The sequence below is a fragment of the Lissotriton helveticus genome, chromosome 8 (genome assembly GCF_964261635.1).
Source record: "Lissotriton helveticus chromosome 8, aLisHel1.1, whole genome shotgun sequence".
In the NCBI taxonomy this organism is placed as follows: domain Eukaryota; kingdom Metazoa; phylum Chordata; class Amphibia; order Caudata; family Salamandridae; genus Lissotriton; species Lissotriton helveticus.
In genome coordinates, this window is record NC_136069.1 from 1,315,090,374 (window position 1) to 1,315,106,522 (window position 16,149).

A 16,149-nucleotide genomic window follows, 5' to 3' on the forward strand; every position below is an offset into this window, starting at 1 on the left:
AGTTATGTTTTTTTGAGGTTATAAGTGGTAGGCACTTCTTTGGTATTTTTGCGAATATACCTGTGTGCTGGCTTTAGAGTAGTAATTCTGGCACAATGAGAATTTTTTTCTTTTTTGCTTTTATTGCATGGTTACATTCGTTTGACCATGTTTAACTGTGGGAGTAATCTCGGGCTTTTCCTTTCTTGAGTCTTTCAAGAACACACTGGGTGTTGTATTTATCTTTCTGTTTTTCTTCTTTTTAGGCTCGTTTCTGATGTATGTTGTATATAGAGGTAGGTCTTCTACAGGGCTGAGTACTGCACTATGAATAATTACTGAAAGCGTTACACCGGGAGTATCACTCTTATGTTTGTACCTGTACACTGTTTGTTTTTATTGTAAGTGTTGTAAACCAAATGAACAAGTTACTTACCTTCGGTAACGATATATCTGTAAGAAACAGTAGTTAGTATTAGATTCCTTACCTTAGAATATCCCCAGGCGTCAGTCTGGATCCGGAAACTTTTGCGTAGCAGTATCCCTGCGCGTCGGTAGGCGTCGTCTGCAGGGGTCCCCTGCGGCTCCGCGTCGTCGGCGTCGTGCGCCGTGATGACGTCGCTGGAGTATATAGACGCCGCCTCCGCGCGCTGACGTCAGTTCTTTGCACACAGCTTTTCCGCGCCAGAACACGCAGAGCCATGTGAGAACTAACACTGGTGCCATTTGAAACTAGGGCCCTGAAAGGGATGTCCTTAACCCTAGGTATCAGTTCGCAGAACGGGGAGGATGGGTGGGGCGGTAAGGAATCTAATACTAACTACTGTTTCTTACAGATATATCGTTACCGAAGGTAAGTAACTTGTTCATCTGAAATAAACAGGTTAGTATTAGATTCCTTACCTTAGAATAGATACCCCAGCAATACCAACCCCGGTGGTGGGTCTGCAAACCAATACAATCCTACACCAGAAAATCCTGGAGGACCGAACGGCCAAAGAAGCCGTCCCTCCGGACTTGACTATCCAGGCAGCAATGCCTCGCAAAGGTGTGCAGGGAGGCCCACGTAGCCGCCTGGCAAATGTCCTGCAAAGGGACTCCCCGGCCCAGGGCAGTAGTAGCCGCCGTGGCCCGAGTGGAATGGGCCCTCAGCCCAACAGGAGGCTCCTTCCGAGCCAAAGAGTAGCATGCTTTGATGCACAGGACGACCCACCGAGAGATGGTTCGTTTCTGTACCGCCCTTCCCTTCTTCTCACCCACGTAGCCAACAAACAGTTGGTCAACCACCCGGAACAGGCGTGTGCGATTCATATAAAATGAAAGCGCACGTTTTGGGTCCAGACGATGGAGCCGCTCCTCATCTTTTGAAGGATGCGGAGGCGGGAAGAAGGAGGGTAAGGTGATGGACTGCCCGATGTGAAAAGCAGAAACTACTTGGGGCAGGAAAGAAGGACTAGTCCTAAGAACCACCTTGTCAGGATGAACGGACAAGAAAGGAGGTTTAACAGAAAGAGCCTGGAGCTCACTCACTCTCCTGGCAGAGGTGATGGCAACCAGGAAGGCCGTCTTTAAAGTGAGAAGACGGAGAGGACAGGAATGAAGCGGCTCAAAGGGAGCACACATCAAGAATGTCAGAACCAGGTTCAAGTCCCACTGAGGCATCACGAACGGAACAGGTGGATACATGTGCGTGATGCCTTTCAAGAATCTCAGTACAATAGGGGACTTGAATAAAGATGGCTGATCAGGTAGCCTTAAGAAGGCGGAAAGGGCAGAAAGGTAGCCCTTGATAGTGCCCAGAGCAGAGCCCTGCTGGGCAAGAGAAAGAAGGAAGAGGAGAACCTCGGAAAGAGGGGCAGAAAGGGGATCCACAGCCTTTGCTGTGCACCATGCCACAAATCTGTTCCACCGGCAGGCGTATACCGACTTTGTGGAGGGACGCCTGGCTGCCAGAATCACATCACAGACTTCAGGAGGCAAGTCAAATGGCCTCAACTGTCGCCGCTCAATCTCCAAGCATGGAGGTGGAGACTGGACAGGTTCGGGTGGAGGACCGTCCCCTGCTGCTGCGACAGAAGGTCCTCCTGAAGGGGCAGGCGGATCGAGGGACCTACTGACATGCTGAGTAGCTCGGGATACCAGTACCTTCGAGCCCAGTCCGGAGCCACAAGGATAACTTGGGCCCGGTCGCGCCTGATCTTCTTCAGCACTCTGGGCAGAAGTGGTATAGGCGGAAAGGCGTACAACAGACCGCAACTCCACTCGCGCCGAAAGGCATCGCCGAGCGAGTGCCGTCTTGGAAACTCCAACGCGCAGAACTGATGACATTGCGCGTTCTCTTCTGTGGCGAATAGATCTAACCAAGGCTCTCCCCATTGCAGAAAGAGGCCTTTCGCCATGTCCGAGTTCAGACGCCATTCGTGATCCACCGAGCACCGACGGCTGAGTTCGTCCGCCCTGGCGTTCAGAGAACCTGCCAGGTGTTGAACCGTCAGAGTCACGCCCTGACGTTCCAGCCATTGCCAGAGACGCAGGGCCTCCAGGCAAAGGGTCCACGAACCCACACCGCCCTGTTTGTTGCAGTACCACATGGCGGTGGTGTTGTCCGTGAACACCTGCACTACACTCCCGTTGACAAAGGGGAGGAATGCCTTCAGTGCTAGGCGAATCGCCCGCAGCTCCAACATGTTGATATGGAGCCGGGACTCCGCCGGAGACCAGATGCCTCTGATCTCCGCCTCTCCCAAGTGGCCACCCCAGCCCTTGAGGGACGCGTCCGTCACAACCACGTGCTCCGGTTGGGGAAGGGAGAGGGATCTGCCTCTGACCCAATCGCGGTCCTGGAGCCACCACTGCAACTGTCTCGCAGTGCCCTTCGAGATCAGGACATGGTCGGAAAGGTTGCCCTGATGCTGGGCCCACTGAAACTTCAGGTCCCACTGCAGAGCCCGCATCCGCCACCTGGCGTGATGCACCAGAAGGATGCAGGAGGCCATCAGCCCCAGAAGCCGCAGCGTCAACCTGACCGAAACCCGGGATAACGGCTGAAAGATGGGAATCAAGGCCTGAATATCCCAGACCCGCCGTTCCGGAGGATAAACCCGAAACTGCGCCGAGTCGAGAACCGCTCCGATGAAAAGGAGCTTTTGAGAGGGACACAGGTGTGATTTCGGCACATTGATGGAAAACCCCAGCTCGTTCAGGAGGTCTACCGTCACCTGAAGGTGGTGGACGACTGTCTGGGGCGAGCCCGCCTTCAACAACCAGTCGTCGAGGTAGGGGAAGACTGAAACCCCTAACCGGCGCAGATGAGCTGCGACCACCGCCATCACTTTCGTGAACACCCGTGGGGCGCTGGTAAGGCCGAATGGGAGCACGATAAACTGAAAGTGCTCGTGGCCTACCGTGAACCGCAGGTAACGCCGGTGGGCCGGCAGGACGGGGATGTGAAAATACGCATCCTGCAAGTCCAACGCTACCATCCAGTCTTGTGGGTCTAGAGCAGCCAAGACCTGAGCCAAAGTCAACATCTTGAACTTCTCCTTCCGGAGGAAGCCGTTGACGTTCCGTAGGTCCAAGATAGGACGTAGGCCCCCTTTGTCCTTCTTGGGTACCAGAAAGTAGTGGGAGTAGCAACCACACCCTACTTCTGGCCCAGGAACGCGCTCGATGGCCCCCTTGGCCAAGAGGGCCGTAACTTCCTCCTGCAGAAGTGTCAAGTGGTCCCCCGACACACGGTGGTTCTGCGGTGGCATGGCTGGAGGAGTGGTCTCGAAGGGGAGGGAGTAGCCCCTTCGGACGAGCTGCAGCACCCACCTGTCCGACGTGATAGTGCGCCAGCGGGAGTGGTGATGGCGAACCCTGCCACCCACTGGCGTCACATGGGCCTGAAAGCTCGGACTAGGAGGATTTGGAGGCTGCTGCGGGGGGAGGTGTGGACTGACCTCGCCGCTGTCCCCGACCGCCACCACGGCGGAATCCACGGCCGCCACCGCGCTGAGGAGCGTTCTGCGGTGCGTGGCTGGCAGCACGTGTGGGACCGCCCCTTCCGTGGCCACGAAAGGAGCGAAACGAACCCGTTTGCTGGCGCTGGGTCGAGAGACCCAAGGACTTGGCCGTGACCCTGGAGTCCTTGAAGCGCTCAAGCGCGTTGTCCGCTTTGTCGCCGAACAGGCGACTGCCATCGAATGGCATGTCCATCAGGGCATTCTGGACATCCGGCGAGAAGTTGGCGGATCTCAGCCAAGCATGGCGACGAATCGCCACCGTCGTGGACATCGCTCTGCCCAGCGAGTCGGTCGTGTCAAGACCACACCGTATGGAATACCTCGCCGCGTCTCGGCCTTCAACCAAAGCCTGGCCGAGCTTGTCCCGTACCTCCTGCGGGCATTGCGGCAGGCACTCTGCGACCGTATCCCACAGAGAGTGGGTGTAGCGGCCCAAGAGGCATGCGGTGTTGCAAGACCGCAGCCCCAGACTCAGAGACGAGAAGACCTTCTTGCCATACTGGTCGTACCGCTTAGATTCCCGATCGGGCGGAGCCGACGGAAATGCGGACTGGGAAGTGGAGGCCTGGATCACCAGACTCTCAGGGGAGGGATGGGTGGACAGGAAGGCAGGGTCGTCCGAACACGGACGGTGGCGCCTGGCAACGTTCCGATCAACAGGTGAACCGGAAGCGGGCCTGGACCACGTGCCCAAAAGGACATCCGTCAAGGCGTCATTAAACGGCAGCAGAGGCTCCTGTGGGCATGACTGCGGTTAGAATACCTCGGTGAGGATGTTAGGCTTCACCTTAGCGACGGGGAGCTCAAGGCTCAAGGCCTTGGCAGCCCTCTTCAGTACCACCGAATAGGCAGCCCCAGCCTCCGACGCCACAGTGGGAGGCGAGACAAACCCAGGGTTAGGCGATTCGTCCAGACCACTGGCATCACCCAAGTCACCTGCCCAGTCCACGTCGTACTGGCATTCTCGTGACAGAGGGTCCTCAGACCCCTCCCAACCCTCTCCATAATCGTCCTCATCGCCATAGTTTGAGTCAACGATATAGACCGGCTCCTCGGAGCCAAGGGGCCCCAACGGCGCCGGACTCGGCGTCGGACGATGCCGGTCCGACTCCGCGTCCGGAGTCGGAGAGGGAATGGGGGTGGCGCCGCGCGGCGCCGTAGCCCCGACGCCGGCCGGAACCGGCGTCACGGCACCGCGCGGAGGCGGCACCACGGGTTGCCCCGATGGAATCGGCGCCGGAGAGGCCGGTTGACCAGCCGGCGACGACCCTGAAGGGCCCAGCGGCGCCGGGGCCGGAACCGCCGGCGGCGTCGGGGCAGGTGCACCCGAACCGCTCGGGCCCCCAGACGGGACCGACGGGCCCGCAGGCGCCGTAGGCCCCGCCGGAGGAGACAGCGCCCTCATGGCCATGAGGAACTCCTCAATCTCCTCGCGTGACGCGCCTTCCCCAGGGACCGACGGGTATGGGGCAGACGGCGTCGGCGACCCACGCGGGGCCGCGGCCACCCGAACCCCCGGCCGCATCACGCGGGCGCCGGGGGGAGTCGGGGGTACGATGGCGACGCCCCGACTTCTTGTGTCGCTTACCTGAGGAACCGGAGGAATGGTGACTACTTGCGGAGCGCTCGTGGCGGCTCCGCGACCGTTCTCTCGACCGCTCCCTCGACCTCCGTCCGGACCGGGACCGCTCTCGACGCGGGGCCGACACCCGGAGCTTGAGTAGCTTGCGGGACCGCTCCCGCCTAGCCTTACTCGTCAAGGCCCGGCAGTCGACGCAGGACTCCACGTCGTGGTCCGCGCCCAGACACCGGAGGCAGAGTCGATGGTGGTCGGTGACCGACGGTCGCACCCGTCACAACTTTTAAAACCGGGCATCCTACCGGCACCTGAAAGAGTTAGAGTTAACAAAAACTTAGGTCAAAAGACCGGAGTACTGCTCTTCGGATCTGCGCTAACTGGCGCGGAAAAAAGAAGAACTGACGTCAGCGCGCGGAGGCGGCGTCTATATACTCCAGCGACGTCATCACGGCGCACGACGCCGACGACGCGGAGCCGCAGGGGACGCCTGCAGACGACGCCTACCGACGCGCAGGGGTACTGCTACGCAAAAGTTTCCGGATCCAGACTGACGCCTGGGGATATTCTAAGGTAAGGAATCTAATACTAACCTGTTTCTTTCAGATATGTGACTATACGTACGCTGTGTTTGCAGCAGTGAGGAAGCCGCATTTGGGGCGAAACGCGCTGGCTGTATTATTCCATCACTTTACGCTCACAGTGGTCCAAGAAGTTATTAAAGGATCATCTGTTGAAATCACTTAAGAGTCCGGATTGACTGATGTTTTGTGCATTTATGCCTTGAAATATTTTTGTTGCCTCTGTGCGTTTTGTACTGTTTTAAAGCTTGCCGCTTTGGCTGGACAGGTAAGGGTGTGTCTGGAAGCCCCATCCATGGGCCATGAAAGGCGGATTGAGGATGACAAGAGGTCATGGAAAGTCCCAAGAACCTGGCCATAACCCTGCTGTACTTAAAGCATTCCATCGCCGATTCCGCCTAGTCTCCGAAGAGATGGTAGCCCTCAAAGGGCATGTTCCTTTTCTCTATGATTTTGAGGCAGCAAAATATTTGTGGATGGAGTAAAGCCAGATAGCGCTGTTGCCCAGCCGCCACTTCGATTTTAAATATTATCTTGCTTTTCTGCCAGGAAAACCTACTTTCCACCCTGAACATCTCAAAAAAGTACAAACCGCACTTCATAAAACTTTTACATTTTCATTGCAGTACTTGCAGATAGTCTAATATTTAATTATAACTTGTTTTAATATGCTTATTGGACAGTAATGCAGGTTTGTAGCGGCATATAATAAATAAGGTAAAACCTTTCCTCTTAATGATGGTGGAATAGTAAGACCTGCTAACTTGGCAGGAGAATCTCCTGTGATGAGAACAAAGGCTTGCTTTTACAGTAGAAGAAAAATGTAAGAGGGCAATGTTTGGCAAAAATTAAATGTTTTGGTTCTTATCATCAGATGTTTTAACTACTGCGTATTTTGCAAGTATTAGGATCTCTTTCAATGAATAGCCTACATTCAACCAATGAAATAGACAAGACAGGAGAGAAACTAAAGTCTTCACAAATGCCAATAAATACACATACTTAGAAATCCTGCTGCCCCCAGCTAATATTCCCTATCATTTATACCTGTTGTCTTCAAAATCCTAGATAAACAACAATCCTTGTCTTGAATATTTCTCAATTCTACCCTGATCTCATCAACATGTATACTTTACGACCGTGTCCCACACTACCCTGTTCGAACAAGTACTACTAATCCATCTAGTACTGTTACTTTTGTGCTAAATTTACTACTGATACCAGTACTACTAGTCCTACTATTACAACTACCCTGACTATTACCACTACTTATACTAGTGGCCATATGCCCCACTGTCATCACCCCCACTAGGTGTTATTACAACAGGTACTGCTAGAAGGCTCCTACAAGTGGCATTAGTACTCATTAATATTACTATTTTTCAATTCTACCACCAGTACTAGTAGTAGTACCATATTTACAATCACCTTGGAGGAGAACTTATTGGCTCTATGCTTACTTGTATCAGAGTAATGGTCCCGGAGTATGAGCGGCAAGAGACCCAACTTAGTTCCTCACAACAAGTTTTCAGACCGCACAAATGGCGCCAAGGGCCTGCTCTCTGGGACATGCTAAATAATTTGGTCTCCAGTGCCATCCTGAAGTTAGGATGGTTATCCTACTTTTCTGAGGGTCAACAGGCAAGCACTTTACAGCAGCGTACCAGCCTCACTGCAACTTTTACATTTAAGGGCCCACTATCTCATACCACTTTGTGTAATCCAAGACTACCAATCCCTTTGACTATCACTTATACTACTGGAATCAAATGCCTGAAGGATAGCGCCAAGAAACTAATGCTCGCAACTGACATGCGGATATCTGAAGGTCATGAGTTCAAATCCCAGCTATGCTGACTATATCCGTCTGATGCTAATAACCTGAACCCTATCAAATTGGGTAAAAGTAATTAACATTACAGTATTGTTATTAGTAACAATACTTAGCACTATACATGTTAATAGCACCACCACATGGCTACTGTTGAATCACTAGTAATAATAATAACTTATCCTGTTGCATTTCATGCTACTCTTTTGCTTCCTAAGCATTTTAAAGAAAATAAATTCAATCTATACTGCACCTGCACTGCTAGTGGTTTCATGGCACTGTCTTGAGAAGACAGTAGCTACAGCAAAAAGGCATTCAGATGTTTTCAACCTCCATAGTTATGTGGGGCGGATCATCAAACAATTGGGTGCCAGCTGAGTGAAATCTGGGTGCTACCTGCACTTTACATGCTTTAGGTACCTACTAGGATTGGTAACAGCAGACTCGTTACCAGTACTGCAACACGTCCTACTGCAACTGCTAGTAAAGTTCTGCAAGTCTGTGATGAGAAAACGTGTTACCCAAATCTCTCTACATACCCCAATATAATACTAGAGGCTACAGATAAAAAAACACAATTACATGCTTTCGATAGAAAAATATATTTTGGTAAATATGCAAGGAGATATCCATGACTTCATTTTATAATTCAGGGGGTTTATTTCGGTTACTTTGCATATATGCTGGTGTAAGCCCCATTTACAGGCACCGGCCGTTGTGCAAGTTGAAAAGTACTTGTTAAAACTGACATCGGTTGGATTTTTTTTCTAATCAAAAAATCTCTTTTCAAGTTTCAAAAATCGCTAAACTAGACATCTTCAGACAATGTTTGTGGGCCGTACGATTCTAATTTTTGTGATCAAAAACGCCTGGAGCTTTTCCATTCAATCAGTATGCTGCTGGTGCGTCCAAGGGGACTGCAGGGCTGTCGGCATGAATTGGTGTAACAATGAAGTGGCAGCAGGCGGTGTGAAGCAGGCAGCAAGGGTTGTCACAGCGAGTGCCTCCAAGAGACTTTCACACGCACAGCTGCTTTTCCGAATAAAGTTTCCAGCACACTATGCTTAATTAAAGAGTAAAAAGCAAAACATTCTTATATATTCTTCTAGGCGCGAGGGTTATTGCCACGCCTCATTTAATATCAGCCGAGGATCTAAAACTAACAGACTGCTGCTTTTCCAACTCCGGGGAAACGCTCCAACTCCGAAACAGCATCCCCGTGTTTTCCAAGACCGGGAAACAACTTTTAAGCCAGTGCTGCTGGGTCCACAGCTGAAAGATGCTAAACACTCACCTTGTCTGCAAAAGTGACGTTTGTGTTTAATTTCGCGCCGTATTACTGCCAGCCTTCCTCCCTCGTGGCATGCTGCTGACTGGCTCACAAGTGCACACGTCTGGACAGACGGACAAAGCTAGCAGAAAGCCCGAGCCCGGGCCCGGGCACACAAAGGCCTATATTGTTCTCCAGTCGAGGAGAATTACTCTTGCAAATTGAGCATCTCCCACGGAAACGGTCCCCGAGAGGTGACCGGTCTACCCGGCCCTCAAGGGACAGCTGCAGTGGAGGCTCTGAGTGGACTGTGCAGAATATCCCGGATTGCTGGGACACTGCACACACCTTTTTTGGGGGGGGATTAAAAGGTGTGCGTTTGTGGAAAATTCAAAAAAATGGCTGCAGAAGTAAATATGCAAAAACAACAAATGAACATCGATTAGTCTGTCCTTAAATGAGGATTACGCATCATTTGGGGGTAAATGAGTTTATAAATATGAGACCTTGGAGAAATTAGTATACCTGGACGCAAATGTACATTTATGATAGAAAGTGTATATGGAGGCCTTAGAGAAAGTGTTAGGCCTAGATGAACATTTGCACTGCTACCGAAAACACACGTTCAACTTGCAATCAATGGGTAGATTTCACCATCACCCGTGACGGTATCCAGGTAAACATTGTTTTAACAGTTTTGTCATCTTATGCTTAGAGGGCTCAAAGTGACAGAGAACCATTCACAAAGAATCACTGGCAAAGTTAATGATCTGGCGTTGGCTTATGCCCATGCTTATTTTACTTTGTCCTGGTTCTAGTACAATGTATTGTTGGGGTATAATACACCAGAAGTGTATCTGTGAACTGATTTATACCCTATTATTGGGGTCTCCATAAAGCTCAGCTCTGTAGTGAGCAATGCCTGCAAGTCTCTACAACTGGAAACAAACGCTAGTCCTTATTCGGTCCTCTTTAGGAGGGTCAACAATTTGAACGCTGACTTTCGCTGGTAATGTTCTGACCCTCTAATGGGCAAAGCATATTATTGGAGTACTTCTCCAGTCCAATGCCAGCAGGTGGTTCTCTACTTTTCTTCTTCATACTAACGGATCTTTGTGTCCTCTTTCATTTTTTGGTTGCAATACGCCCCAGTGTAGTTACTCTACAGTTTAATTTGTGCGAGCAGTTCACGGTTTACGAACGGCGTCAAACACTAACATGGGAACCTGGAAAAAGGTATTGTGCGAATGCTTTAATGTAAAACTGCTTGCTGATCTGCGAATCTGTAAATAGTTATAAGCTAAAGGCACGCAGAGCAAATCAATACTCGTTGAACTGTGAGAAAACATACTTAAGCGATGGTACGAATGCAGGCTCTTAAGCATTTTCTGTTTGCTCAAACCAATATTTGCGCCAAAAATGTACATTCCGAAGCCAAGCAAGTTACGATAACAGATGAGCAAACACCACTTATGAGCAGGAAAAACAGACCAAGTTGAATAAAAAAACTCATTCAGGCTGGAGCTCAAATATTTGTTTTAACTGCAGAAAGTAAATTCACATAATCACCAATGGCTCTGATCACAAATGGGATCATAGCAGAACAGACAAACGACTGTGGCGAAAAAAATATCTCTGTTTTGCTAAACTGATTTTGATGGTTATAAACCTATTAGGAAAGGTGTCTTTGGGTGATTAGTCCTTAGGATATTGGAACAGTACTAAACATACTCTAATATTAAACTATCAACAAATAATCCTTTCAAAGTAAATCTTCTTCAATGACACAAGAATATACAGCTTTGTGAACATTCCTTGACTTCAGTAGAAACAGCATTAAGGAAGAAGATAATCAAAGTTCATTTAGAGTTAAAGTAAGAGCACAGCTTTGCAAACATCGGATGGCTGATCCAATGGTGACATACTTACATCTAGGAGCGTGTGTAGATGCTGATCCTGGAAAACACTATGTAGAAAATCAAGGTCTTTCTCGCTGCAGTCGGTGAGTGCATGAATCTCCTCCAAGCTGTCCAGTACCTGAGAGACTGCTCCTGCAGGCAAACAAGAAACACCACTTAGAGCAAAGGCTTGTGGGAAAACGACCTTTGGAACAAACATGTCTGCCTTCCACACGATTAATCTGAGCAGAAACAGCCAATGTCTCGCTGCAAAAAAACACTGTATCTGGGATTTCAAGTACTATAATCTTTTACCTTGAACGCTGCATGATTAATTTGTTTGAATAAAAACAGGTACACAAGGAAAATAACGTTTGTTATGAGCACCACAAAACACCTTCGGATCTGAGAGCTCAAGTCGATCGAGGGCACTGTGCCAGGCTTTTTTAATGGTAATAAATTAAAAGCTATTTTCGGCTACCTTGCAGACTGCTGTATTCTTCTTCCGTGATGGACACCTTGTTACATGCAGTAGGTCTGCAGTGTTCTTTCGTAAACACACTGGCGAGTGTTGGTGCAGTGGCCCTAATATCGACGAAGCTAAGGTCACTCGGATCATTTACGTGTCTTCTTACAAAGAACAAAGTAGCGAGCAAGTTTTTAGACCTGGGGTTCTCATTAGTTAAGAGAGACATTGCTATGCACTGGAAAGCAAAAAAAAGGGCCCGTGTGTAACTAGATGGCAGGCGGAACTTGTTAAAAGTGCAGAATGTGAGGGGAGAACCAGAATGCAAGCAGCGAAAAGAACAAGGAAGGAGAGAGCGGAGGAGACAGCGAGGGAGTCTCTGGTGGGATCACTAAGGAACCTAGAGGATATGGCAGCTGACGATCGAGTAGAGGAGGCCCCCGAAGCAGCAGAGTAAAGCACAAATGATGGAGCATGCTACTGGACTGGTTCTAAGGTATCTGATGGAATCCACAGGCGGGATGCACCGGGGAGGAACTAACTGACTGCGCCAAGCAGCCGTTCACGGGGAAGGGGCATGCCTGGAGGGAGGGTTGGGTTGGGGTAAGCGGGCAGGGTAACACTGGGTAATGAGTTTGCGAAATAATTAGTTCGCTCTACGGAAGTTTAAACCTATATGTTATTGTTTAATTGCAGGGGCACGAGAGAAGACTGATCCCGATAGTAGGCACCTCTCGGAAAATTGAGGCTTGAAGGGCATAGTGGACTTTATCTCCTGAGTTAATGCCTCTAATGTCGAACTGGGGTAAATGAATATGTATGTAAAACCCAATAAAGTTTGTTTAAAACAAAAAACATTTACGTGTCTTTTTGAAGGGGTCATCACAGAGGTATCTTAAGCCGTGGTACGCAGACCTTCGAGGATGGTGGCGATCCAAGTCGCCTACTTAGTGGTATGCAATTGTTTGGAAAGTTGGCAGAACAATAAAGTATACATACATAAAACAAGCATTTACAATGCAATGGTTTCGCCTTTGGAAAAGTTAGAGCTATTGGCATTGTAAATGACAAAATTTGTATTTATGTGTTGGTTTTGAAAACAGATAAATAAATGGCATTGTCATTTACATTGCCATTAACTTAATCTCTGCAGTCACTCTGCAGTCCCTAGCACTCCATAGCACTCCCTAGTCACTCTGCACTCCCTAGCACTCCCTAGTCACTCTGCACTCCCTAGCACTCCCTAGTCACTCTGCACTCCTTAGCACTCCGCACTCCCTAGTCACTCTGCACTCCCTAGCACTCCCTAACACTCTGCAGTCACTCTGCACTCCCTAGTCACTCTGCACTCCCTAGCACTCTCTAGTCACTCTGCACTCCCTAGCACTCCCTAGTCACTCTGCACTCCCTTGCACTCTGCACTCCCTTGCACTCTGCACTCCTTAGCACTCCGCACTCCCTAGTCACGCTGCACTCCCTAGTCACTCTGCACTCCCTAGTCACTCCCTAACACTCTGCAGTCACTCTGCACTCCCTAGCCACTCTGCACTCCCTAGCACTCTCTAGTCACTCTGCACTCCCTAGTCACTCTGCACTCCCTAGCACTCTCTAGTCACTCTGCACTGCCTAGCACTCCCTAGCACTCTGCAGTCACTCTGCACTCCCTAGTCACTCTGCACTCACTACTCTGCACTCCCGCCTTGAACAGGGCCAGCACGTACTGTCCCATGAGGGCCGCCTTACCATCTGACAAACGTTAAGAGTCAAGCAGGGTTAACCGTGACTGTTGGCCTGCTCGGGGACATTATCTCCTGTTCCCAGATACTTGCGGATGGATAACTTGGTTGGCCATCTCTGCCAAACAAAAGTGTATGTTTTAGAATTAAAGACATACAGGCCTGTCAGCAGACATTTACCGTAACTGTCGTACACTCTTAGAATACCCCCTTCTTTCCCACTGAGGCAGTGTCAAGCACCCTTTGTCACAGCAGTTCTCCCTTAAACCGTGTTAGAAACCGTGTTAGAAGATGCCTGCGAGGCATAGCTTACAACATCTGTATGCCCAGGTGCTTAGATAATGCACTGACTCTCCATCCTCCTTCTGCAACACCACCACTAAGCCCCATATCTCTTTAACAAATTGAGCGAACAATGAGCCCATCGCATTGGTTACATCCTTTTGCCTTTTTTTCTCTTTCCCCCTCGCCCCCCCTGAAAAACCTATCCTTTCCTGATGCAATAGATTTCAAGCAGTTGGACTCGATCTTCATTGGCTCTAGAGCTGAGTGGGTAAATGGGAGTAGGAGTGGGGTCTTCATCCGCCAAAGGTCGATAACATTAGTTATTTGTTTTTGTGGGAGTTTTACATAGCACAAACTCAACCTGAAGGTATCAGAGCGCTTTAGTGAGCATCAGTTGCGTTACAGGCGGACACATTCATTTTGCTAGGCACGGTAATCACGTGATTTGCCCAGAATCACAGGATGCTGAGCGTCCCTGCCAAGACTGGATCCCTGTTCCCTAGCTTCGAGGTCGATTGCTCTAGCCGTTATGCCACATCCTTGCAATCACAATCCCATTCACTTGCCAAACAAATCAACGCAGTAACAATGTTAGCATAGTACTTATAACTGTAAAAAGAAAATGCCCCGTGTTCCAAAAAGGGGCTTTGTCTCTACTCTCTACAAGCCTTACCTGGATCCACTCGTGAAGGTCACTCGGCGGTCCTCTGCGGTGTAATAGTGCCCCAGGAGGAGGGTGGAGAGGGTGACAATGACCATCCAAAAGAGACCGCAGCTGTTCAGCCGGGGAGCCCGGGGGCAAAAGACTTTCATTCCTGGAGGCTTCGTTTGGGGGTCCTGCCCCTCCCCTTAACAGTTACTTCAGGCTGTGCAGGAACGGGAGAGTGGGGTCCTGGGACCCTCTAAGAGAGCGCGGTGAGGCAAAGGACTTCTATCATGTGTACTCTGCGGCTCACCTGTTCCAATCTCGGCAGGTTAATGCGCTGGCTGCAGACCTCTGTGCGGGCCGACGAGGTCAAAGTTTCCAGTTCCAGTAAAAGTGTAGGGTGGGTTAACGCGCCGACTGTGGAACTCTGTGTATGCCCGGGAAGCTACAAATTCGAAGCCCATCAGGGTGGCGGTAGGCGTACAGCTAAATGTACCCTCACTTGCCTGATGGATCCTTTGCTACTGAAAGGCGACGCCTCTTACAGCCTGCAGCGCGGCTCGTATGCAAGTGATTCACACACTGCCCGGCCTCGGTGCGCTCCATTGATTACAAAATACTCGCACTTGGTAAGGTAGTTGTGTGTAATATGTTCCAAAAAAGCACTTAAATATTCAAGCACATATTTTAGATTGTATTTTTAAAGCATTTGAGGGCATAAGTATCCGCATCAACAATCCGGGTCAATATATTTTCCAAAATAGAACTGACTCTGTGTGCACTATGCGTAAATTACAAACGTCTGAAGATTAGGTAGCGCCTCGGGAAACACCTAGTTACACCATGGGGCTACTCTGCTGTTGACTGCTAGCGCTAGCCAGCCCTGGTGGCGGGAGAGCGTTGCATGAAACATTGGGCACATGGGAGCAGCTCGCGCAGGAAGGACAGCAGGCCTGTATATTTGACACAGGACGTACTTAGAAACCGACCAGGTTTCTTTAGGCCCGTGTGACCATCCAGTCCAATTGGACCCACAGTCTATCAGGAATGAACCAATGAGCAAGGCGACATTGAGCCGACCAGTAAGATCGGACGCTTGGATGGGTGACCGCGAGACACTTTGGGGCAGATTTACAAGCCCCTTGCGCCACTTTTGCGTCACTTTTAACATGAGAAAAGTGGCGCAAGGGGCTTGTAAATCTGCCCCTTTATATCTACACTGCATGTGAAGGGGAGACTGACCAATTAGCGTGGAGACTGAGGTGGACCAATGAACAAGCACATAGAAATATACCATTCCACCGTGTGCAAAGATAGGCATCAGTGAGCGATATCTGGGCCCTTCCACAATTAAACTTAATTGATACGTGTTTGGTTTGAGAACAGGATAACCATTTTACAACCAAGACAAAAAGATGCACATCCGGTGAAGTGAATATGTAAAACGTTCTTGTATAGCGCGCAACTCACCGTGAGGTGTCATGGCGCTAGCAGCGAACGAAAACGGTAGGCCAGACAGCAATCCCAGACTAGTAGCCCCATGAGTACCTTCCTCAACCCACTAACACAAAGTCTTGAATCTTGAGCTTTCACCTCATTGTCAAAGCACAGGCAGGTAGGCTAAAATGGGCCCTTCTGTTGCCCCGCCTTTAAATATGCAAGGATACATGCACCCTCTCGCCCCTATTTAAAGCAGCTCTTCATGGACTATATACATGCACTTTAAAAAGAAGCTCGGCCCTTTTTCTTCGGGGTCACACAGACAGTACATTAATACTCACACAGCGTTCTGGGCATGTTGCTGGGGCAGGTTTTCCGCGTGCTCGAGTTTAGAAATCCAGATGCTCTCAGTGGGAGTGCTGCAGCTGCCGTGG

The 16,149-nt window shown here is 49.9% G+C and overlaps 1 protein-coding gene across 8 annotated transcripts in view; it reads right to left on the reverse strand.

Annotated features, from left to right (window-relative positions):
• The window catches only part of CASK (calcium/calmodulin dependent serine protein kinase), a 1,268,764-nt gene that overhangs the window by 430,174 nt on the left and 822,441 nt on the right, over window positions 1-16,149 (reverse strand). For all 8 annotated transcript variants that reach the window (XM_078658296.1, XM_078658298.1, XM_078658303.1 and 5 more), the window contains one exon: window positions 11,174-11,295. In XM_078658296.1, coding sequence (XP_078514422.1) covers window positions 11,174-11,295 — 122 coding nt within the window. The remainder of the gene's footprint in view (window positions 1-11,173; window positions 11,296-16,149) is intronic.